We start from the raw sequence: 26,590 nt of genomic DNA, 5'->3' as shown, positions 1-26,590 counted from the left end.
TCTATAGTGTGACGTCTTATGACCAATCACATTGGGTCACCTGCCAATGCCTGTAAAGTGTATTAAAAGTTTAGGGATCAGGATAGATCAACAATGGATTCGCACCAATTCAGCTATATCACTGAAAGCCACTTGTTCATACTACCTAAACCTCCTGAGGAAAATATTACATTGATGAATGAAAGTAAAATGAGTCATCCTAGAATTTATTAGATGCAGAATTGATTATGCCAACTCCTTAGTCTGATTTGTCTCTTTCAAAAAAGTAAAGTAATTCAGAATACTGAAGCCAGATTAATCCTAGGAATCCCTTGTTTTGATCATGCCCACCACTCATCTCAGGAATGTGCGTTGGCTACCAATCAAAGAACAAATTCTATTTAAAGTGCTACACTGAACACAGGACCCTTTAAGGACATTGCACTAATTACTCGAGTCAAGTTTCCGCCTAAGGAGATTTCATCAATAAGATAGAGATAGATCTGGAGGAGCATCTTGTGCTGGCAACTGCTTACAGTCAACTGTCGTTGTTCAGTCTAGTGACTCCTAACATTTCAATACAGAACATAATGACATCATGAACAATAATACAGAACACCATGGTGTTGAACACTACATTATCCGTTCCCTCTACAATTTCAAACAAAAATAATAAATCAAATATATGCAGCACAATGAAAACAAAAAGAGATAGACCTAAAACACAAAACTGAAATAAGCCTACCTATAAGTCTAATTACAAATATGCAACTAATTACACAATGTTTATCCTACTCAGCACTATAACATGTACTGTATTGTGATTTAATGCAGTCAGCTAAATACAATAACTGGTCATTTCTGAAGGATAAAATTACTAGTTTTCATTGTGCCTAGCAGACTAATTATTAAATCAAAAACATTAAAAAGAGTAAGGCAACCTTCACTGCCAACTGCTCTTGCAGACACTAATTTGACTGTCAGAAGACTTTTCTGAGTTAATCATGACATTTTGAGGTCGATCGTGGGCTTTTCAGTGCACTTTCAAACAGTACTTTTAAATGTAAACTCTATCCCAACATTCCACCAATTCCGTTTATTGACCCTAATTGCATTGCCACATACTTACCAAGAATAAGTTGATCAGTATATTTCACTTCCTCTTTTTTCGAGTGAACAAGAATGTTAACCGGTATTTTATCACCAACTTCCAGTTGATGAGAAGGAACTCTCTTTCTTGAGTTAAAATACTCATTTTGATATATTTGAACTTCATGTACACTTTGTCTGACAACATTGTCCACATCTTGCAATACATTACGCTTCACCCATTTTGACATCTACTACGAACAGATTTTGGAAGATGATTTCCTACCTCTCAATAATTTAAAAGGTGACACTTTTGTAGATTAATGTGGAGTGGTGCCATAGAACCAATGCATAGACCGTACTGCATTTTGTATCACACATTTACTAGCAATCGCTCACTGAACACAATTACCCAAAACACGATTCATATGCTCAACTAATCCGCTGGTTTGTGGATGGTAAAGCAAGCTTTTAAGATGTTTGATACCACCATGTTGGAGAAACAATTGAAACTCTGGGCATACCACCGAAAGTAGTCAATGTAATCCAAAAGTAATCTAAAACCATTCCAAAGTAAACTTTATGGTTTTTAAACCGTTTTAAAAGCCAATACAAAACTAACAATTGTAAATTCAGTCACAATTGCATTTCCTTGTAAAGTCATGCATTTTAGAATATAGTCCACTTACCTGTGCCAAGTCCTGCTTGGTTCTAAAAATAAAACTTATGTATACCTTTTTTATAATTACCTAATTGGTCTGCATTCTGTCTCTGAATGTGTACCATCAGCCTTGATTGTGTTAATACAATAAATGCTTAACACACCCTTCTAATAAGCCTAACTGCTCGATCACACTACCACAAAGAGAGCTGTTCATGTTTATCTAATTTGGCCTCTGCTATACCTCTGGGGATCCCGTGGACTCTGTGCACACTATACCTTACTTTGGTAGAGAATATACAGGACCAGCTTCTCACACTATGAAGCAACTTTCTTGCTCTCTATCGTCAGCTATTTCTGTGTCCACCTCCGTGCCCGGAAATCTAGTTAAATATTCAGCCTTGATATTTCTTACCAGGAAGATACAAAACTTCAAAGTCAGATTGCAGCAACTATGTGGAAAACCTAGAGATGCACAGAGTGTAATCTTTAATCCTATCCCTTGAAAGTATGGAGATACGTCTATTTTACTTGGGTGAGAACAGCTTAAAACTGCTTGCGTCACAAGCAATGGTTATTTTCACACTTGGATCACATGGTTTCAAAATCCTTGACCCTACCAATTGGGATTAAGTAAATTCGAAAGCCTCTTGACAAGACTTGTCCCACAAAAATGTAACATTCAAGTCTATGATTTGACTTTTGATGCCAAGTCAGATATGAACCTCAAATAAAATTTGTGAAGACCAATAAAGGACTCAAGTCCGGTCTTACCAACTTTTGGAGAAGCATCAATGAAGGCTTTGACAAGACCAGGCCTTGGCTCAACCCCATGTTCAGAATACACATGTCCCAAATATTCTACCTCGTCTCTCAAAAACTGGGACTTCTCAACTTTCAATGCCATACCCTTTTCATGCAATATGGTCAAAACTTCTGTTAAAGTATTGTCGTGTTCTTCTCTTGTTGCACCATAGATCAAGACATCGTCTTGAAAAACAGCCACACCTTTGACGTCCTTAAACATCTAACACATAATCCTCTGAAAAACTGCAGCTGCCAATGCCTACCAGAATGGCATCTTGCAGTATTGAAATGTGCCTATGGGTGATACGAACGCTGTAAGGTGTCTAGAAGAGGGATCAAGAACAACGTGGTGATAGGCTGCAGCCAAATCAAGTTTTGAAAACCATTTGAAACCACCAATCATGGTCAACAATTCAGTGATCTTTGGGAGAGGATGTGAGCCCACCCAAATATGCTTATTCAAGCTTAAAAAATCCAGAAACACTCACAATTCACCGTTTTGTTTCCATGCTACAACGAAAGGTGACAATCATAACGAGGACTCAATAAGTTTGATTATACCTTTCTCGCAGAGATCGGTCAGCTACTTTTCCAATTTCCCCCTACCACTAACCGGCACACTTCTCAATTTATGTCTGACTGGAATAGCTCCATGATTTATCTGTTGTGTGAACCTCTTGATAGTGCCCAACTGCATAATAAAAACGGAGGGGAAAATGTTTTACAAGTTCCTCAGTGAAGAATAAGTTACTTACCTTCGGTAACGCCTTATCTGGTAGAGATAGGATCTAGCCGCAGATTCCTTACTTTTCAATCCTCCCCAGGCGCCAGACTGCAACCCTAAAGTTTTTCAGCATTACCTCTGCACATCGGAAGAGGGTGTCGAACAACTCCATTGTGATGACGATCACCGGATGTGTCGTTGATGGAGTCCATATATGCCATATATGCCCCTTACCGACACACTGCCGCCAGTTTCTTCGGTGTCTACTTTCCACACCAAAAACGAAAAGCCACTTACATAAACTGGCCATGGAAATAGTGTGCCAATAAAGAGATATCTGTCTCTCTTACTGTCAATACAGACATATCTGCAGTAGGAGTATCCCAACATCAAGCCAGAGGAATATCCCAACATCAAGCAAGATATGAAAGATAGGAATAAATCAGTTCACAGAGCGGGGAGAATGAGTGGGCCAGTAAGGAATCAGTGGCTAGATCCTGTCTCTACCAGATAAGGCATTACTGAAGGTAAGAAACTTGTTCATCTGATAGAGACATCTAGTCGCAGATACCTTACCTTTGAATTAGATACCAAGCAAAAACATCCCCGGAGGAGGACCTGTGAACTGATTGGATCAAAATCCCAGATTAGAAGTAGCCGGTGTCTAGCTGGAGCATAAGAAGTCAGAAGAGACCTGCTGCTTTAAGGTGGGAAGGCTAGGATGAAATGCTCTGCAGCCCAAGAACTGTGGTAGGAACCACAGGTAACAGAAGCAGAAGAAGAAGAAAAAGCATATAGCTTTACGCCTGGCAGAGGAGGAAAATTGTGTCCGAAGACAACATATAACATGGACCTAAAATGAATACACTGGCCCAGCAGAACCTGGTACAGGGTAGGCAGTGAGTAGAGGAACACAAAACAGAAGGCGACTCTACTGAGCCATAGCGCCACGCCACAGGAGAGCATTATCTTAGCCACGGGAGAGCAAGATTTGATCAAGAAGATGGCAAAGACAACAAAGTACAGCAGTTGTCTTGATGAGGTAGCACCTCTAGAATCACCAATAACGATAGTCACATGGTAGGAAAAAAGAGAACACTAGGAGTTGTAAGAAAAGAAGGACATTTATCTATAAATATATATATATATATATGAACATGTGTAGAAAGATATATGTATACACACACATATAATATATATATAATAAAAAGAGATAATATAGACAATGGGCAAGCACCCCATTATTACACAATTAAGTAAGAGACAAGAGTACCAGGCTAAATGACCCGCGCTACTGGGGAAAAGGAAACGGAGAGTGGGGAAGCAACACATCTTCTGGCACAAGAAAACAAGGCCAATAGACTGATGCAGCTGCAAACAGACCAGGTTACATCGTGAAAGAAGACTGCAGGGTGAAAAATCTCGCTAGAGACAAATCAAGACCTGCATCCGTGTTCATGAAATGCTAACACTCGGAGGGGAGGAGAGGAAGGCCTCCCGGAACAACCGATTGTAAGTGAGACAAACAGAGGAGGACTTAGCTGGGGCATCAGACGAGCAAGATGATAGCATGCATGAAAATGTGATCCTAACAAGAATTGCAGATCAAACAGGAGCACAAGTATGGAGAGCAGGGAACAGCATCTCTATAGGAGAACGGAAACAGAAATAGTGCAGGCAGTATAAATCTATTGACAGAAAATCCTGCAGAACAGTACATACTGAGAGCGCAAGAGCGTTTAGTATACACCTGTACATGAGGGTAAATAAAAACCTCTCCACAGCTTCTAAAGGGAGGTGAAAACACAATATGAGAAAAGAACTCCCAAGAACAGAGATCACAAAATCAAATAAGAACTGGTACAACTACCCATGAATGGGCTAGATGCATAAATATTTTCTGTGAATGAAAAATGAGAAACCTTCGAAGAAAAGAACAGTCGAGAAGAGGAACCAAGTTCCTGATGAACCACTCTAGAAGAAAAGGAAAACAAAGGGTCAAAGAACTTCACTAAAAGAGTTAAACAAAAGCCCGCACACAGAAAAAGTAATCTAAGGTGAGGGCTGAAAAATAAAGGCATAGAGAGGTAGTTAACTGACTTCCAAGAGTAGTGCATGTGGGGAAAAAGATAATAATCCATGGTTCAGCGAAGCCTTAACTGAAGAGAGATGCAAACTCAGATCAGCGGAACGGAAATGGATGCAACATCCCTCCCCTAATCATCTCAAACTTCTCCGGAAATCGAGAAACTTTTACAATAAAAGTATCTTACACAAAAGTTTTCTTCAGGTCAGAACTAGACAAAGCCAAAAACAGACCAAAGAAACTCTTTGAAATCCTGAAACAACAATGTAACAAATTAGCTAAATCTTCACTCCTAAGTCACAGTTGAATAGTGTAGATGTCTCCTCATTTTTCTCTGCCAAAACTAACTCTCTTCAACTCGAACTTAGTGTAGCAGCACTCAACTCAGCCACCCCTAAGGGCAATCTAGTCATGATGCCAGCAATACCTGAGCTACCACAGCCCAAAAATAACTCTCTCTGGTCTATTGTTAAACCCTATGATCTCAATGAAATCACCAATATTATTGCAACGACCAAACTTAATAACCACTTTAACAACCCTGTCCCTTCAAATTGCTTACCTCACCTCTTCCATATCATCTCTCCTATGTGGACTAATATCATCAATGCCCCTCTAGCGCAAGGTCACATCCCAGATTGCTTAAAAACAGGACAAGTCACCCCTATCCTTAACAAGCATTAGAAATGCAATCGGGCTCGGATTTATTTGAGTTTGAGCTAATGGCATTGTAAATGCCAATGTATTGTTGCTATGTGTTATGGAGTGTGTTCATGTGGTGTGTACTGCCAGTGATCTCCTTGTGAGTGTGAGAATATTGCACCGTTACTGCCTGTGATGTCGTTCTTGTGAGTTTGAGAAGCTTGCACCTCTGCTGCCTGTGGTCTCCTTGTGAGTGTAAGAAGCTTGCACTGCTGCTGCCTGTGATGTCGTTCTTGTGAGTGGGAGAAGATTGCACCTCAGCTGCCTGTGGTCTCCTTGTGAGTGTAAGAAGCTTGCACAGCTGCTGCCTGTGATGTCCTACTCACTACTCTACTCACTACTCTACTCACTACTCTACTCACTACTCTACTCACTACTCTACTCACTACTCACTACTCTGCACTCACTACTCTGCACTCACTACTCACCACTCACTACTCTACTCACTACTCACCACTCACTACTCTACTCACTACTCTACTCACTACTCTACTCACTACTCTACTCACTACTCTACTCACTACTCTACTCACTACTCAACTCACTACTTTCTACTCACTACTCTACTCACTACTCACTACTCTGCACTCACTACTCACTACTCTACTCACTACTCTACTCACTACTCTACTCTACTCACTACTCTACTCACTACTCAACTCACTACTTTCTACTCACTACTCTACTCACTACTCTACTCACTACTCACTACTCACTTCTCTACTCACTACTCTGCATTCACTACTTTACTCACTACTCTACTCACCTCACTACTCTACTCACTACTCTACTCACTACTCACTACTCTGCACTCACTACTCACTACTCTACTCACTACTCTACTCACTACTCTACTCACTACTCACTACTCTACTCACTACTCTGCACTCACTACTCACCTCACTACTCTACTCTACTCACTACTCACTACTCTGCACTCACTACTCACTACTCTACTCACTACTCTACTCACTAATCACTATTCTACTCACTACTCACTACTCTGCACTCACTACTTACTACTCTACTCACTACTCACTACTCTGCACTCACTACTCACTACTCTACTCACTACTCTACTCACTACTCACTACTCACCTCACTACTCTGCACTCACTACTCAACTCACTACTCACTACTCTGCACTCACTACTCACTACTCTGCACTCACTACTCACCAATCTGCACTCACTACTCTACTCACTACTCACTACTCTGCACTCACTACTCACTAATCTGCACTCACTACTCTACTCACTACTCTACTCACTACTCTACTCACTACTCACTACTCTACTCACTACTCTGCACTCACTACTCACTACTCTGCACTCACTACTCTGCACTCACCACTCACTACTCTACTCACTACTCTACTCACTACTCTGCACTCACTACTCACTACTCTACTCACTACTCACTACTCTACTCACTACTCTACTCACTACTCTACTCTACTCACTACTCACTTCTCTACTCACTACTCTGCACTCACTACTTTACTCACTACTCTACTCTACTCACCTCACTACTCTGCTCACTACTCTACTCACTACTCTGCACTCACTACTCACTACTCTACTCACTACTCACTACTCTACTCACTACTCTACTCACTACTCTGCACTCACTACTCACTACACTACTCTACTCACTACTCACTACTCTACTCACTACTCACTACTCTGCACTCACTACTCACTACTCTACTCACTACTCACTACTCTACTCACTAATCACTATTCTACTCACTACTCACTACTCTGCACTCACTACTCACTACTCTACTCACTACTCTGCACTCACTACTCACTACTCTACTCACTACTCACTACTCTACTCACTACTCTACTCACTACTCACTACTCACCTCACTACTCTGCACTCACTACTCACTACTCTACTCACTACTCACTACTCTGCACTCACTACTCACTACTCTGCACTCACTACTCACTAATCTGCACTCACTACTCTACTCACTACTCTACTCACTACTCACTACTCTGCACTCACTACTCACTAATCTGCACTCACTATTCTACTCACTACTCTACTCACTACTCTACTCACTACTCACTACTCTACTCACTACTCTGCACTCACTACTCACTACTCTACTCACTACTCAACTCACTACTCACCATTCTACTCACTACTCTGCACTCACTACTCTGCACTCACTACTCACTACTCTGCACTCACCACTCACTACTCTACTCACTACTCTACTCACTACTCTGCACTCACTACTCACTACTCTACTCACTACTCACTACTCTACTCACTACTCTACTCTACTCACTACTCTACTCACTACTCAACTCACTACTTTCTACTCACTACTCTACTCACTACTTTACTCACTACTCACTTCTCTACTCACTACTCTGCACTCACTACTTTACTCACTACTCTACTCTACTCACCTCACTACTCTACTCACTACTCACTACTCTGCACTCACTACTCACTACTCTACTCACTACTCACTACTCACTACTCTACTCACTACTCACTACTCACCTCACTACTCTGCACTCACTACTCAACTCACTACTCACTACTCTGCACTCACTACTCACTACTCTGCACTCACTACTCACTAATCTGCACTCACTACTCTACTCACTACTCTACTCACTACTCTGCACTCACTACTCACTAATCTGCACTCACTACTCTACTCACTACTCTACTCACTACTCTACTCACTACTCACTACTCTACTCACTACTCTGCACTCACTACTCACTACTCTACTCACTACTCAACTCACTACTCACCATTCTACTCACTACTCTGCACTCACTACTCTGCACTCACCACTCACTACTCTACTCACTACTCTACTCACTACTCTGCACTCACTACTCACTACTCTACTCACTACTCACTACTCTACTCACTACTCTACTCTACTCACTACTCTACTCACTACTCAACTCACTACTTTCTACTCACTACTCTACTCACTACTTTACTCACTACTCACTTCTCTACTCACTACTCTGCACTCACTACTTTACTCACTACTCTACTCTACTCACCTCACTACTCTACTCACTACTCACTACTCTGCACTCACTACTCACTACTCTACTCACTACTCACTACTCACTACTCTACTCACTACTCACTACTCACCTCACTACTCTGCACTCACTACTCAACTCACTACTCACTACTCTGCACTCACTACTCACTACTCTGCACTCACTACTCACTAATCTGCACTCACTACTCTACTCACTACTCTACTCACTACTCACTACTCTGCACTCACTACTCACTAATCTGCACTCACTACTCTACTCACTACTCTACTCACTACTCTACTCACTACTCACTACTCTACTCACTACTCTGCACTCACTACTCACTACTCTGCACTCACTACTCTGCACTCACCACTCACTACTCTACTCACTACTCTACTCACTACTCTGCACTCACTACTCACTACTCTACTCACTACTCACTACTCTACTCACTACTCTACTCTACTCACTACTCACTACTCACCTCACTACTCTGCACTCACTACTCAACTCACTACTCACTACTCTGCACTCACTACTCACTACTCTGCACTCACTACTCACTAATCTGCACTCACTACTCTACTCACTACTCTACTCACTACTCACTACTCTGCACTCACTACTCACTAATCTGCACTCACTACTCTACTCACTACTCTACTCACTACTCTACTCACTACTCACTACTCTACTCACTACTCTGCACTCACTACTCACTACTCTGCACTCACTACTCTGCACTCACCACTCACTACTCTACTCACTACTCTACTCACTACTCTGCACTCACTACTCACTACTCTACTCACTACTCTACTCACTACTCTACTCACTACTCTACTCACTACTCACTTCTCTACTCACTACTCTGCACTCACTACTTTACTCACTACTCTACTCTACTCACCTCACTACTCTGCTCACTACTCTACTCACTACTCTGCACTCACTACTCACTACTCTACTCACTACTCTACTCACTACTCACTACTCTACTCACTACTCTACTCACTACTCTGCACTCACTACTCACTACACTACACTACTCACTACTCTACTCACTACTCACTACTCTGCACTCACTACTCACTACTCTACTCACTACTCACTACTCTACTCACTAATCACTATTCTACTCACTACTCACTACTCTGCACTCACTACTCACTACTCTACTCACTACTCTGCACTCACTACTCACTACTCTACTCACTACTCACTACTCTACTCACTACTCTACTCACTACTCACTACTCACCTCACTACTCTGCACTCACTACTCACTACTCTACTCACTACTCACTACTCTGCACTCACTACTCACTACTCTGCACTCACTACTCACTAATCTGCACTCACTACTCTACTCACTACTCTACTCACTACTCACTACTCTGCACTCACTACTCTGCACTCACTATTCTACTCACTACTCTACTCACTACTCTACTCACTACTCACTACTCTACTCACTACTCTGCACTCACTACTCACTACTCTACTCACTACTCAACTCACTACTCACCATTCTACTCACTACTCTGCACTCACTACTCACTACTCTGCACTCACCACTCACTACTCTACTCACTACTCTACTCACTACTCTGCACTCACTACTCACTACTCTACTCACTACTCACTACTCTACTCACTACTCTACTCACTACTCTACTCTACTCACTACTCTACTCACTACTCAACTCACTACTTTCTACTCACTACTCTACTCACTACTTTACTCACTACTCACTTCTCTACTCACTACTCTGCACTCACTACTTTACTCACTACTCTACTCTACTCACCTCACTACTCTACTCACTACTCACTACTCTGCACTCACTACTCACTACTCACTACTCTACTCACTACTCACCTCACTACTCTGCACTCACTACTCAACTCACTACTCACTACTCTGCACTCACTACTCACTACTCTGCACTCACTACTCACTAATCTGCACTCACTACTCTACTCACTACTCTACTCACTACTCACTACTCTGCACTCACTACTCACTAATCTGCACTCACTACTCTACTCACTACTCTACTCACTACTCTACTCACTACTCTACTCACTACTCACTACTCTACTCACTACTCTGCACTCACTACTCACTACTCTACTCACTACTCAACTCACTACTCACCATTCTACTCACTACTCTGCACTCACTACTCTGCACTCACTACTCACTACTCTGCACTCACCACTCACTACTCTACTCACTACTCTACTCACTACTCTACTCACTACTCTGCACTCACTACTCACTACTCTACTCACTACTCACTACTCTACTCACTACTCTACTCTACTCACTACTCTACTCACTACTCAACTCACTACTTTCTACTCACTACTCTACTCACTACTTTACTCACTACTCACTTCTCTACTCACTACTCTGCACTCACTACTTTACTCACTACTCTACTCTACTCACCTCACTACTCTACTCACTACTCACTACTCTGCACTCACTACTCACTACTCTACTCACTACTCACTACTCACTACTCTACTCACTACTCACTACTCACCTCACTACTCTGCACTCACTACTCAACTCACTACTCACTACTCTGCACTCACTACTCACTACTCTGCACTCACTACTCACTAATCTGCACTCACTACTCTACTCACTACTCTACTCACTACTCACTACTCTGCACTCACTACTCACTAATCTGCACTCACTACTCTACTCACTACTCTACTCACTACTCTACTCACTACTCACTACTCTACTCACTACTCTGCACTCACTACTCACTACTCTGCACTCACTACTCTGCACTCACCACTCACTACTCTACTCACTACTCTACTCACTACTCTGCACTCACTACTCACTACTCTACTCACTACTCACTACTCTACTCACTACTCTACTCACTACTCTACTCTACTCACTACTCACTTCTCTACTCACTACTCTGCACTCACTACTTTACTCACTACTCTACTCTACTCACCTCACTACTCTGCTCACTACTCTACTCACTACTCTGCACTCACTACTCACTACTCTACTCACTACTCTACTCACTACTCACTACTCTACTCACTACTCTACTCACTACTCTGCACTCACTACTCACTACACTACTCTACTCACTACTCACTACTCTACTCACTACTCACTACTCTGCACTCACTACTCACTACTCTACTCACTACTCACTACTCTACTCACTAATCACTATTCTACTCACTACTCACTACTCTGCACTCACTACTCACTACTCTACTCACTACTCTGCACTCACTACTCACTACTCTACTCACTACTCACTACTCTACTCACTACTCTACTCACTACTCACTACTCACCTCACTACTCTGCACTCACTACTCACTACTCTACTCACTACTCACTACTCTGCACTCACTACTCACTACTCTGCACTCACTACTCACTAATCTGCACTCACTACTCTACTCACTACTCTACTCACTACTCACTACTCTGCACTCACTACTCACTAATCTGCACTCACTATTCTACTCACTACTCTACTCACTACTCACTACTCTACTCACTACTCTGCACTCACTACTCACTACTCTACTCACTACTCAACTCACTACTCACCATTCTACTCACTACTCTGCACTCACTACTCTGCACTCACTACTCACTACTCTGCACTCACCACTCACTACTCTACTCACTACTCTACTCACTACTCTACTCACTACTCTGCACTCACTACTCACTACTCTACTCACTACTCACTACTCTACTCACTACTCTACTCTACTCACTACTCTACTCACTACTCAACTCACTACTTTCTACTCACTACTCTACTCACTACTTTACTCACTACTCACTTCTCTACTCACTACTCTGCACTCACTACTTTACTCACTACTCTACTCTACTCACCTCACTACTCTACTCACTACTCACTACTCTGCACTCACTACTCACTACTCTACTCACTACTCTACTCACTACTCACTACTCTACTCACTACTCTGCACTCACTACTCACCTCACTACTCTACTCACTACTCACTACTCTACTCTACTCACTACTCACTACTCTGCACTCACTACTCACTCTACTCACTACTCTACTCACTAATCACTATTCTACTCACTACTCACTACTCTGCACTCACTACTCTACTCACTACTCTGCACTCACTACTCACTACTCTACTCACTACTCACTACTCTACTCACTACTCTACTCACTACTCACCTCACTACTCTGCACTCACTACTCACTACTCTACTCACTACTCTGCACTCACTACTCACTACTCTGCACTCACTACTCACTAATCTGCACTCACTACTCTACTCACTACTCTACTCACTACTCTGCACTCACTACTCACTAATCTGCACTCACTACTCTACTCACTACTCTACTCACTACTCTACTCACTACTCTACTCACTACTCACTACTCTACTCACTACTCTACTCACTACTCACTACTCTACTCACTACTCTGCACTCACTACTCACTACTCTACTCACTACTCAACTCACTACTCACCATTCTACTCACTACTCTGCACTCACTACTCACTACTCTGCACTCACTACTTTACTCACTACTCTACTCTACTCACCTCACTACTCTACTCACTACTCTACTCACTACTCTACTCACTACTCTACTCACTACTCACTACTCTACTCACTACTCTGCACTCACTACTCACTACTCTGCACTCACTACTCAACTCACTACTCACCATTCTACTCACTACTCTGCACTCACTACTCACTACTCTGCACTCACTACTCACTACTCTGCACTCACCACTCACTACTCTACTCACTACTCTACTCACTACTCACTACTCTACTCACTACTCAACTCACTACTCTACTCACTACTCTACTCACTACTCACTACTCTACTCACTACTCTACTCACTACTCACCACTCTACTCACTACTCTGCACTCACTACTCACTACTCTACTCACTACTCTACTCACTACTCACTACTCTACTCACTACTCTACTCGCTACTCTGCACTCACTACTCTGCACTCACTACTCACTACTCTGCACTCACTACTCACTACTCTGCACTCACTACTCTGCACTCACTACTCACTACTCTGCACTCACTACTCACTACTCTACTCACTACTCTGCACTCACTACTCTACTCACTACACTACTCACTACTCTACTCACTACACTACTCACTACACTACTCACTACTCACTACTCTGCACTCGCTACTCACTACTCTGCACACTCACTCTGCACTCACTACTCTGCACTCACTACTCACTACTCTACTCACTACTCTGCACTCACTACTCACTACTCTGCACTCACTACTCTGCACTCACTACTCTACTCACTACTCTACTCACTACTCTACTCACTACTCTACTCACTACTCTACTCACTACTCACTAATCTGCACTCACTACTCACTAATCTGCACTCACTACTCTACTCACTACTCTACTCACTACTCACTGCTCTGCACTCACTACTCACTACTCTGCACTCACCACTCTGCACTCACCACTGCACTCACTACTCACTACTCTGCACTCACTACTCTGCACTCACTACTCTGCACTCAGAACACTCACTCTGCACTCACTACTCTGCACTCAGCACTCACTACTCACTACTCTGCACTCACTACTCTGCACTCACTACTCTGCACTCACTACTCTGGACTCACTACTCTGGACTCACTACTCTGGACTCACTACTCTGGACTCACTACTCTGGACTCACTACTCTGCATTCACTACTCTGGACTCACTAATGCATGGTTAAATAATACGTAATTAAAAAGAACCCATTTCATTTAAATGACCAAAATGTGCTCTTAAGTCTCGAGTGCAGTGTCAAGTGATAGCATGTCTCCTAATTTAGTGCCAGATTTCTCACCTTACTATTTGGCAATGATTCAGGCTTCCTGTTCTCGTTTGTTTGTTGTGCTGTTAAACTAGGTTTTGCAACATTTGGCACCATCACTTGCATTGTTCACATCCTGGCTCATCTTTATATTTAAACGTGTGCTGAAGGATAATTTTCCTACCCATGAGTTGCAACAAAGTCCAGGAAGCTTTGGAAGCGCTCTCTCGCCCAAAGAGACACCCATTTCTCAGCGCTGGTCCCTTTAAAAAGTGGATTAAAATAACTTCCACGGCTCCTGCTAAATTCAGGAATAGTTTGCAAGGCGCTTTAGCGAACTTTCAATTGGTGACAGTATTGAGCAGGGATGGTTCCCCTCCGATGTGCGCATTGACATCCTTTTCAATAATTCCTCCTTCCTTCCTCCCTCCCTGGTGACATCAAGGATGCGATCCATCAAGGTTCGCCATTGAAACAAAAGAGGGCTAACACTTTTTAAAGAGCACACGTGAGGTGCTAACAGTGAAGAAAGTGATTAATAATGACAGAAAATGCCTGCCGCGTTATCGATGTGAGTATGTGTCCCTTTTATTTTCGCTGCATTGTGAGTTAGGTAAATAGCGCCTTCCTGGTGATCGATTTGTTAGCTGTGTTTCCAGCTGTGATTTAAGTAGATGTTACAGAATGGCAGCTGCAACAGCATGAAGACAAGCAATTCATTAAACGGAACACCACCATGGCTTCACAAAAAAAGTCACTCTTGGCAATTTCCCCTTACACACATCCATGAACCATGGCACCAGAGATCCTTCACGCTTGTGCCCGTTTCACAGCGCGCCCGACAAACGCACTGCTCGATGGTGAACGCGCGCACACCATCTGGAATGCATTACACGGCCACCCTGACAGCTCCTAATTGATATTTATGGACGGCCGTGCGCGAAACCGCCTAGAAAATGCCAACATGGACGCCTAATGCCCTATGGCATCAAGACTACTACAAAAACAGCACAGCGACGACCAATCAACCTTCAGATAAGAAAAAACTAAGGAATGTGTCTTTCCCGAGGCCCTAAAGACTCTTTTTTTTCTTTTTTTTTTTCTGTTACATTAGGATCTCGGAGCTCCGCCCCGAGCCCTAAAAAACCTACGGCAGATAACTCCGACCCCAACAACTTCCGACCAATAACCAATATTCCCATGCTAGCCAAGGTCCTGGAAAAATGTATTCAGCAACAACTAAACCAACACATTTTCAACTTCAATCTACTGAACACTTTTCAATCGGGTTTCAGACCTGGGCATAGCACAGAAACAGCCATCTTACATATAGTAGATGCCGCCCTGCAAGCACTGGACCACAACAAAACCTGCCTGCTAGTGTTATTCGACCTCTCCTCAGCCTTCGATATGGTCAATCACGACAAACTACTAAGAAGACTAGAATACAGGATGGGTTTTTCTGGTGAGGTCCTTCAGTGGTTCAAATCCTTCCTGGAAAACAGAACACAATCCTACTTGATCAACAACAATCTTTCAGCTCCCTCCCCTAACCTACTGGGAGTTCCTCAAGGCTCCAAACTATCTCCCATGCTATTCAACCTATACATCAAACCACTCACCGAGCTATTACAGTTGGAGAACATTTCATTCCACATGTACGCGGATGACACCCAATTGTACATCAAGATCTCCTCCATCGAAGATCTAAGGTCAATGAATACAGCCCTCGAAAAGACAGTCAAATGGTTATCTTCCAACTTCCTCAAGCTAAACTCTCAAAAAACAGAGTTTCTTCTAATCTCCCCCCTAAGAACACCACAGAGACAAAGGAATGGATCAAAACTATCACGGTGTTGAACTGCACGCCAACAGTAGTGGACTCCTCCGTATCACTTGGAATCACGTTGGATAAGAACTTGAACATGCAAAACCACGTCAACTCATTGGCTAAAAATGCCCGCTTCCATCTCAGCTATCTCAGAAAAATTAAACCTTTTCTCGGGAACGCGGACCTCAAATCTGCAGTCCAATTCTTAGTTATTTCTAGACTGGAGTATGGATGCACCACCCTCGCGGGTCTTCCCAAACTCTCAACCGCCCCGCTAAAGGCCTGTCTCAATACTGCAGCAAGACTTTTAACAGGCTCTAGGAAATTTGATCACATTTCGCCACACCTGAAAGCACTCAACTGGTTACCCTACGAAGCCCGAATCCACCTATAAATGGCCTGCATCACACATAAGGCGCTACACCACAACACCCCTCAATACCTAGCCCAAAAACTCAGCCTACCTGGAGGAAACAGACATTCAAGGAGTGCAAACAATCTACTTCTGAAACCTGCACGTTTCAAAAAGTCTAAAACCTCCAACAGAGCATTCTCTGGGGCAGCTCCCAGAATTTGGAACTCCCTTCCACCTCCCATCAGAAAAATCTCCTCTATCCCTCTCTTCAAAAAGGAAACAAAATTATTCCTGATGAGCAATTTGTTACCTTAAATTAAGACAGCCACGTCACAAGAGCGACAATCCCCAAACTACTGTTATTCGCTGGTGCGCTTAATGTATGACCTGCATGTACTTAAATGGTTTTGGGCTCAGAACATTCTTCTCACTGTTGCCAAGAGAAATGATGACCCACACGAACTTGAATAGTCTTCCTATATTTCGTTGTTTTTGTGCTTCTAAGTGCTTTACCTTTGTTCCTTTGTTTAAGCCTGATTGCTCTAAGCCTCAGCTACCCAGGGTTGAGTCAAGGTTTAAAAAACAAGCCTGACTGTACACAACAAGTAGGCCTTATGAGTGTATTATACAGTGAGGTCGCATAACCACATCAAATAATACACCACATTCCTCACAGATTGCCATTTAAAATCCTCTTTAATGATAAAGTCGGATTTTAAGTCAGAATTCTGAAAATGCCACTTTTAGAAAAGCTGTGATTTGCCTGCCCTAACCATTTGGTCCTGGTACACAGCCTTGACTTGGTCGCCAGAGCGTCAATTTTTCTCTTATATACCCTAGAGTCTGTTTAGCAAACAAATACATTCCTCGGTAATCCGTGGTTTCTCCAGAGGGTGCATTCTTTGTTATGTGATGAATGCCTCCCTCTCTCAAGCACAGTCTCTTGATCCTTGATATTTGCCTCTTGCTTTTCCTGGAGATGATTTTTGACATTTATTGCGTTCTCCTTTTGTTTTCCTTTATATGCGATTCTGTCTCTTCTAATGCTTTCAGACTCTTCCCCTGAACCGTGTGCCGATCTTTCATTTAAGGAAGCCAAGAAGGCACTGGGTCCATCAAAGCACTTGTACTCTTGCACAGTGAAGGCAACTGCTTGATCCAGGGCTAACCAGCACCACAACAGCCACAGAAAGGCATTATACACTCAACTCGCTTCATCAGAGACCTGATATAATTCAAAGATGACCCCCACCCTGATTGAACTCTACTGGCTCCCGTTCCATGCCAGCATTATGATTAAGAACAGCTAGTTCACCTGTAAGGTCACCTTGGACAAATACCCTTCCTATCTGCCAGATAACCATCTTCAGCGGATCTGACATGGAGCTAATTTAAAAGTTACATTTAGAAAAAACAAACCGTCCTCTAGCTGAAAAAAGAACCTCTTCTAGGTACACTACATCTTTAAACTTCAAATAGCCCCTTACCATTTCCTTTCAAATGTAGTCATCCCACACTGCCTCTAGAAAGGAACTTGGATTGCACTTTATAAACACATACATACTATATTTTGCTTTCCTAGACCCACACTGCGAACTTTCAAATACAATGACATTTAAATTCTTTGGGTGTCAAGCGGTCAATGCATCCCCATCAGGCAAGGCGTGAGCATGCACATTACATACTGACCTATTTATTGCTGGCTGCCTTAGATCATGATCTGGGAGAGCATTATTCCAGAGCTTAAAACACGTGGAAGTCATGCCATATTTGACTTTCAGAGAATAAAGCATCAAGTTGTTGTTTTATTGCCCTTAATGTAAACAGCCCTCCACTTGGGAGCCTGTCTTGACACTTCATTGGGAACTGCATCACTGACACATGACGCTAAAGGAAAGTTAGCAACAAGTGGTTTTCCACTAATCATTGACATGTGAAGATGACAGCGTGCTGAGTGTCTGTAAAAAAGGTAATTGAACAGCTCACCTTGAAGGACAGATAAAAGGCTGACTGACTGTCGAGCTCTTAAAAAAGAAGAGAAAGCAACTAGCTGTAAATTACAAAACGTAAGAGCGCGAGGTTGCTAAAAGCCAGCACGGACCCTTCAGCGAGTGTCAGTCAGAGGTAATACACGTTACAGGAAAGCGTAGGCAGGCCTTAGATGAAAAAATAATTCAAAACAATAAGTTACAACGCTTTTTTGCCTGAAAGCAAGACCAGTAAAATCATAGAGTCTCCGTCATGTTCAACCTCTTGAGGCGCCAAGAAATCCTTCAAAGCAGGCATCTGTTTCAAGGCCACTAGGGACATGAGCGTTTCTAAAAAAGAACATCTAGTTAAACAGATAAACCTGAATTAATAATCGTCTTCACAGTTTTCCCCAAAAGGGAAGTTATGTAGCAAAGTATGCAATTAGATGTTCAGACTAAAACACTGGATTTAGTTGAAATGAACTGCCTGTAGCAACGGTGTATACAGTGACCCTGAAATCAGATACAGAGCAAGGTGCGTTTCATCAGGACCGCCGGGGACATACTTACAGGCTCACACTTGTAACGGGAGGCCAGGCCTCCAAGAGCAAGGCCAAGTGCTGGAAGTGCGCTGCGCTCCGGCTGGAGCCCAAGAGGTCCAGGAAGAGGGGGTCTCGCTTCTCCTCGCTCTCAATATCGCATATATCCACCTGGACAAGGAGGGGAGAAAAGGGACGGGGGCATTAAAAAGACTGCTGTAATGGGCGCAGTTTATAACAGTAGTATAATAATAAAATTAACAATACTAATAAAACCACCTTTGGTAACGCTATTTCTGGTTGATAATCTAACTACAGATTCTCCACTTCTGAATTCTCCCAAGCACCAGAAGGGAACGAGTCTCCTTTTCCAGCAGCTACTTCCAGGAGCCGGTAGGTTGTGCCATTGAACTCTGCAGTGGCCTTGTACCACATATGGAAGTGATGGTGAGGAGTTGTAAGCAAGCCCCACCCATGTGTGCTGACGTCAGTTTACATGGAAGCATTAGGCATCTAAGACGCCATGCGTCAGTAACAGACAGAGACGGTGACTGTGTGCCAAATCTAAATTAAAACCTTATTAACACCTAGAAGACCACACCACAGAACAGAGAGGACAGCAGGTCAGTGAGTAATCTCCAATTACATTAAATATACACCAGAAAACGTGCTACTAAATGTAAAAGGAAGTTGCTCGTCTACTTAAACCATGGATTCCTCACATTTTAAATAGATATCAAAACAGTATCTCTCAATAGATGGAGGTTCTGAGGAGTGGGCTTCACAACAGAAAGATCCAGCAGGACCAAGCGGGGAAAATGGCCTATCCTGTAGTAGACCTACCTGACAATCAATACAGTAAGTGCCAGGAAAAGGTGTTGGTGGACGCACATGCAGCAAGATGTGGCAGATGTACAGCACCTGAACACCCCTAGCTAAAGCCAAAGAGGCGGCTTTGGCTCCGTTGGAATAAATCAGAAAGCCTTAAGGAGGTTTCTTCTTGACCAAGGCATAGCACAACTTGAAATGCAGTAGTCCACTTCTAGACTGCCTTTCCCTTCTTTCCACTAGAAAATCCAACAGAGTTGGTCGTCAATCCAGTGATCCATAGTCAGATTGATATAGGATCTAAAGGCTTTCTTGTCAACCGAAGAAGCCTCTCATCCTCTTTAGAGGCATGCAGTGGAAAGAAGACAACTAGGAGTATGATTACCTGGTGCACATGAAAAAAGGCAGCAATGATGCAGGAGGACGAAGGACCAGCGTGTTCAGAAAAACAATGGACTATGCAGTTACAGCTACAGCGCTGGCACTTGATTGATGCAGAAGTAATCACAATGAGGAAGACAGGTTTAGAGGACAGTAGTCACAGTTCACATTAAGAAGTAAACAAACTACTGTGGCATAATGAACGACAAAGGAGGAAACATGTATGTGATCCCTTTTAAAAAATGTATCACAACTGTGACATACAAATAAACAGAGACAGTTGATCAATATAGAAAGGCAGAGAGGGTCGACAAATAACATAGGGCACATGAAAAAGCCTTGCAGAACTAAAGACAATTGTAAAGAATAGGATCCAGTCGAAATCCGATGTAGAAGGATTTATTTCAGTGACATAGCAAACGCAGCCACTGGGTAGCAGCTGCAGTGGAAGCTCAACGTTTCCCCAGAACATTCCAGTAGAACCCCAGAACCAGATGATAATCACATAGCTCGTGCAAGTAAAGCAACAGAATACAACACATCTTCCCCCTTAACAAGAACCCAAAGAAGAAAAGAGAAGAAAGAACAGAAGACGAAGAGAGAGAAAGGAAGGGGCAAGAAGGGAACCGCAGAAAAGGAAATAGCCAAATTACTTAACAAAATCAAGGTAACGTTTGGGAGCAGGACAATTTCTGCAAGCTTCCTTAACGCGGGAAGCAACTGAGGTTCCAAGTAACTCAGACACTACAGGAATGTCATGGGGAACATCATTAGGAAGACAATTACCCTCAGGAACCTTGAATCTCAATAAAAAAATCTCCCTTCCACCATCACTTTCACTCTTCATGCAGTTTTCAACAGGTTTGCAACATTTGGAAACTTTTCTAACATTCCATACCGTACCAATTTGGGTTACGATGGTATTGAAAAACACATTTAATATTTTCAGGGCTTTACCAAATCTCTGGGAACCCTTGCATTCATACAAGGGTTTGCGCACTCTCACCCAATCTCCACAACAAACTCATGGGCTCGTCATGAGGCTCAGTGGAGCTGCACTCGTCACAGCCACACCCGTTTTGGAACTTTCAGCACAGCGGGGAAATTATCCCCGTGTGCAAACGTTCCAGGGGCCCCGTGACGAGCTCAGCTCCTCATGAGTGCAGCTCAACTGTGCATCATGACGAGCTGAGCTCGTCATGAGCACTCAACTGGTTAAAAGGACTGACTTCTGTGCAGGCATGCAGAGTAATCCTGTGCATCCACAACTTCTCCCTCAAAATGTTCTTCCATATACTCCCAGAAGCACGCGCCTCCCCAACAAAACCTTTCAGAACACTGTTAAATCTCTCCACTAGACCATTTTCATGTGGGACTGGTAACATGTTTTATGTCACAGTGTTTAAGAAAAAACTCCATGTCATTAGAAGTTAACTGCACACCATTATCAGTGAGCAGGTTGGACGGACAACCCTCTTTAGCAAACATTTCCTTAAGAAACTCAATCACGGCACCAGAGGTGGGGTGCGGAACAAACTTGACCTCAGACCATTTAGAATGGTAATCCACCAAAACTCAAGCAAAATGGAGGTTTACCGGCACAAAATTGTAAGGTCCAGATATATCAAAAGCTAACTTCTGCCACAGCAAAAGAGGCCACTCCACACTCTTCAAAGGTGGGACGTAAACCTTAAGCATCTTTTCACTAGATGCGCACACGTCACATTCTCTCAGCACTCACTCATCCGGTCCATGCCCGGCCACCAAAAATGGATTCTCACCAAAGGCTTCATAGATGACATTCCTGGATGTTCCAAATTAGCCAATCTGAGAATTACATCACAAGCACCATTCAGAGGAATACACTTTCCCCCTTTAAACAACAAACCACCCTCCACCTCAAGTTCCCCAGCCACTTTGTAAAAACACTCCCATTCCGGCTTCACATCACCTCTTTTAGGCCACCCATCCAGCACAAAACTCTTCACCACTTTCCACACTTCATCCGCTTCCTTGCACCGGCCCCACAACTCTTCAGAAATACTTCCAAACTGCCCATGAAAGATATCTCGGATCCCAGCCACCATACAACTTCACCCACATCAGTCATATCAGCAGACTGACAAGGCAAACGGGAAAGGCAGTCCGCAGTGACATTCTTCTTTTCTGGCACAAATTCTGCAGAAAAAGTGTACTCCTGGAGTTTGGAAGCCAATATGGCAATGCGAGCTGTAGAATTCCTCCTACCTCCAGGTGCCAAGATGCTAACTAGAGGTTTAAGATCAGTCCTAAGGACAAACCTGCAACCCAATACAAAATTCCTGAAATATCCTACTGCCCAAACACAAGCAAGAAGTTCCCTGTCTATAACGCATACCTGCGCTCAGTGTCATTTAAAGTGCGAGAAGCAAAAGCCACGTTCCACTTCTCCTTTCCACACCTCTGAGACAAAACTGCCCCAGACTATATAAGCTGGCATCCACAGTGATCACACACATTTTGCCCAAACAAAATGGTTTAAGAGTTGGAGCTTTCACAACATCACATGTAATGCCATCAAAATCCAGTTGCTGAACATTAGACCAGACAAACTAAGCATTGCGCCTCAACAAAGCTCTCAAAGGTTCCATTTTGGTGCCAAAATTGTCAATGAATTTGCTATAATATTCGCACATGCCTGCAAAGGACAATAGCTGATCCTTGTTGGTGGGAGCAGGCGCAGACACTATGGCTACAACATTGGACCTTTTAGGTACCACTCCATCACCAGACAGAGTGTGACCTAAATATTCTACATACTTCTTAAACAATTTACATTTCCGTTCCTTAAGTGTGAGTCCATAAGGTTGCAATCTTCCACATACTTCTGTGAAATGTTCCATATGATCATTCTAATTTTTTGAAAAAAATCAAAATATCACCCTGAAAACATTTTACAAAACAAACAATGTCTAGAAATATGGAACATAGCCCTCTGAAAAACAGAAGTGGCTGACACCAGTCTGAAAGGCATCCTGGTAAATTGATATAACCCTTGCGGGGTGATGAATGCAGTCAACTGTCTTGACTCCTCAACCAGCTCTATCTGGTGATACACTGACCGGAGGTCCAGGTTCGAAAAGATGCTAGCACCCTCCAACATAGAAACAATCTCGCTGATATTTGGGAGAGGGTGACAATCAAAGACAATGTTAGAATTAAGAGCTCTCAATTTGACACACATCCTCAATTACTGATCCGCCTTGCGAGCCAAAACAATGGGAGACACCCATTCAGCAGATTCAATCTCCTCAATTATACCTTCACTTACAAGTGTCCAACACGCCCCTCAGTTCCTCTATCACAGTTATAGGAACTCCACATAATCTTTGTTTCGCAGGAATAGCGTTGTCCTTAAGTCTGATCCTGTGGGAAAAATCATGCAACTTTCCTAAATTCTCTGAAAAAAACATTTTGAAAACGGCATATCACTACTTCACCACACGCACTTTCATCTACAGACAACACTTGCGAAGACTAGCTACCTCACCCAACTGAACAGGATCAAGAGCACGTGGATTGAGAATGATTCCTAACTTCCACTGGTCTCTCCACCCTAGAACGTTGACACCCTTGACTGCAACATACAGCTTGACTTGAGCTTCCCTGTCTTTGAACACTAAACAAACATCCACAAAACCATCCAAATCAATCACAGACCCATCAAAACTCTCAGCTACCACATCTGGTGGAACCACAGAATTCAGTTAAAAATATCTTGGAATTTTTCTGTAAAATACTCGCCAGAAATAATGGTCCAGGATACCCCAAATCCACCATTAATAACAAATCTACGCCAGCTATCGTTACATTACACTTGGGAGAGGATTGTATGTTCTGATTAGAAGAAGCAGCAACAGCTCCCTTTTGTTGAATGGACACAACAATACCTTTGTGGGAATCAAATCCACAACTGCACAAGCACCCAGACATATTGGTGGTGGAATCCAATGTGCATGAATCTCAACCCTGCACTTTGACGAGAACCCTTCTAGAGTTTTTACAAACACTGGGGAAATGCCCCATGCGGCCACACTTCACACACTCGCTAAACTATGAGTTACTTACCTTCGGTAACGATGTATCTGGTAGAGACGATTCTAGTAGCAGATTCCTTAACGTAGAATTATCCCCAGCATAAGACTGGATTCGGAATATTTTCTTTGCCAAAGCATCTCTGCGCGCCGGGGGGGGGGGGGCGGTACCACATGACTCCGCCCTGACGTCGTCCGCGGGCATGACGTCAGCAAGGTCACATAAGCCCCGGCACGCCGACATCAGTTTTCTTCGGAGAACTTTTCTGCACCACAACGCGGAGCCATCACAAACAAAAACTGTGAGAATATAGGAACAGTGTGCGAAAAAATCTGATAAAAAGAAAGGAAAATAAGCAAATTGTGAGGAACAGCACCATTCGGGAGAGTGCCAGGCACTGTGGCTCCTAAAGTCATAGAAGGGAAGAGCAGAGCACAGCTACTGCGAAGCAACCCTGCAAGCAAATACGACATACTCCATGGGTGCAGAAAAGTATGTGAAAAATGTCACAGCAGACGAAGAGGCCTGCAATCACACTCTATAAATAGTGAAGGACAACAAGGCCAGAACAGAATAGTAACGACAAATTACCCCAAGACAACACCAGCAAGGAGAGGCGCATCCCATGTAAGAGCTAAGGGTCGAGGCACAGCCAAGAGACCCCAACTCAGAGGTTTGCAGAGGAGTCAGAAATTTCAAGCAATGAAAAGGGGCAAAGCGTGGGTAGGCCCCACATTGGAAGACCAGGGTGCTGGGACGCAGAAGTACCCAGGAACTCACCAACTAATCACCAGAAAAGAAGGAGTGGATCAAACAAACAGAACAAAGCATCACACTAGGGAGGAAGTGGAAGAGGGCACTCCCAGAAAGCAAAACCACCTGGAAGCCGGCGAGTGCAGAAGATCATGCTGAAGGTCCTCGCAGACCGGGGAGGAAGGGCGGGTCGTGAAGTAATATGCAGCTAGAATCGTCTCTACCAGATACATTGTTACCGAAGGTAAGTAACTCGTACATCTGATAGAGAGTACTAGCCGCAGATTCCTTAACGTAGAATAGATACCCTAGCCATACCCAGAAGGGAGGAGGGCCTGCGAGAGAGCCTCCCAATAGGAAGAAACACAGGGCCCCAGCAGGGGATGTGTAATGGGGACAAGAAGGGCGGCCCAGCCCACACCAAGCAGAAGGAAGCAAGGACGAGGCGAAGGGAGGCCAGGATATCCCAAACCAGTCAAGGTACCAGGGACATTCGCCAGAAAGCCCCGGAAGGACAGACAACGGCAGAGGAGTACCGAGTAAGAAAGAATCACCCCAAGACTCCAAGGTGAAGAGGTAGAATTGGAGGCAGCTGAACCGGCCACAGCCACGAGTCAGCGGACAAGGGAGAAACGGCTCCACAGAGAAGAAAGGCAGACGTGAGAAGAAGACTTAGTCTTGCAAGGCTCCAGCAGAACAAGAGGCAGGAGCACAAGGGCCCAAGCCAAGGACCCCGGCCATGGACCAGAAAGAGCAGGCGGGCACCGCCGGCAGCTGGCAAGTACCATGAAGACGAGCGCCCAAACCAAGCTGAGATTAAGACGAAGGCAAAGGCCAGGGAAATCCAGAACAATCCCTAAAGGGAGACCGTTCTGGACATAAACTGACCCAC

General features: G+C 43.5%; 1 protein-coding gene across 3 annotated transcripts in view; it reads right to left on the bottom strand.

Moving 5' to 3' along the window:
- Positions 1 to 26,590, bottom strand: part of NBAS (NBAS subunit of NRZ tethering complex) — a 2,361,081-nt gene that overhangs the window by 142,189 nt on the left and 2,192,302 nt on the right. For all 3 annotated transcript variants that reach the window (XM_078647778.1, XM_078647779.1, XM_078647780.1), the window contains one exon: positions 19,694 to 19,833. In XM_078647778.1, the coding sequence (XP_078503904.1) occupies positions 19,694 to 19,833 (140 nt within the window). The remainder of the gene's footprint in view (positions 1 to 19,693; positions 19,834 to 26,590) is intronic.

Source organism: Lissotriton helveticus, chromosome 6 (genome assembly GCF_964261635.1).
Source record: "Lissotriton helveticus chromosome 6, aLisHel1.1, whole genome shotgun sequence".
Classification (NCBI taxonomy): Eukaryota; Metazoa; Chordata; class Amphibia; order Caudata; family Salamandridae; genus Lissotriton; species Lissotriton helveticus.
This window is presented reverse-complemented; position numbering and strand designations above follow the sequence as displayed.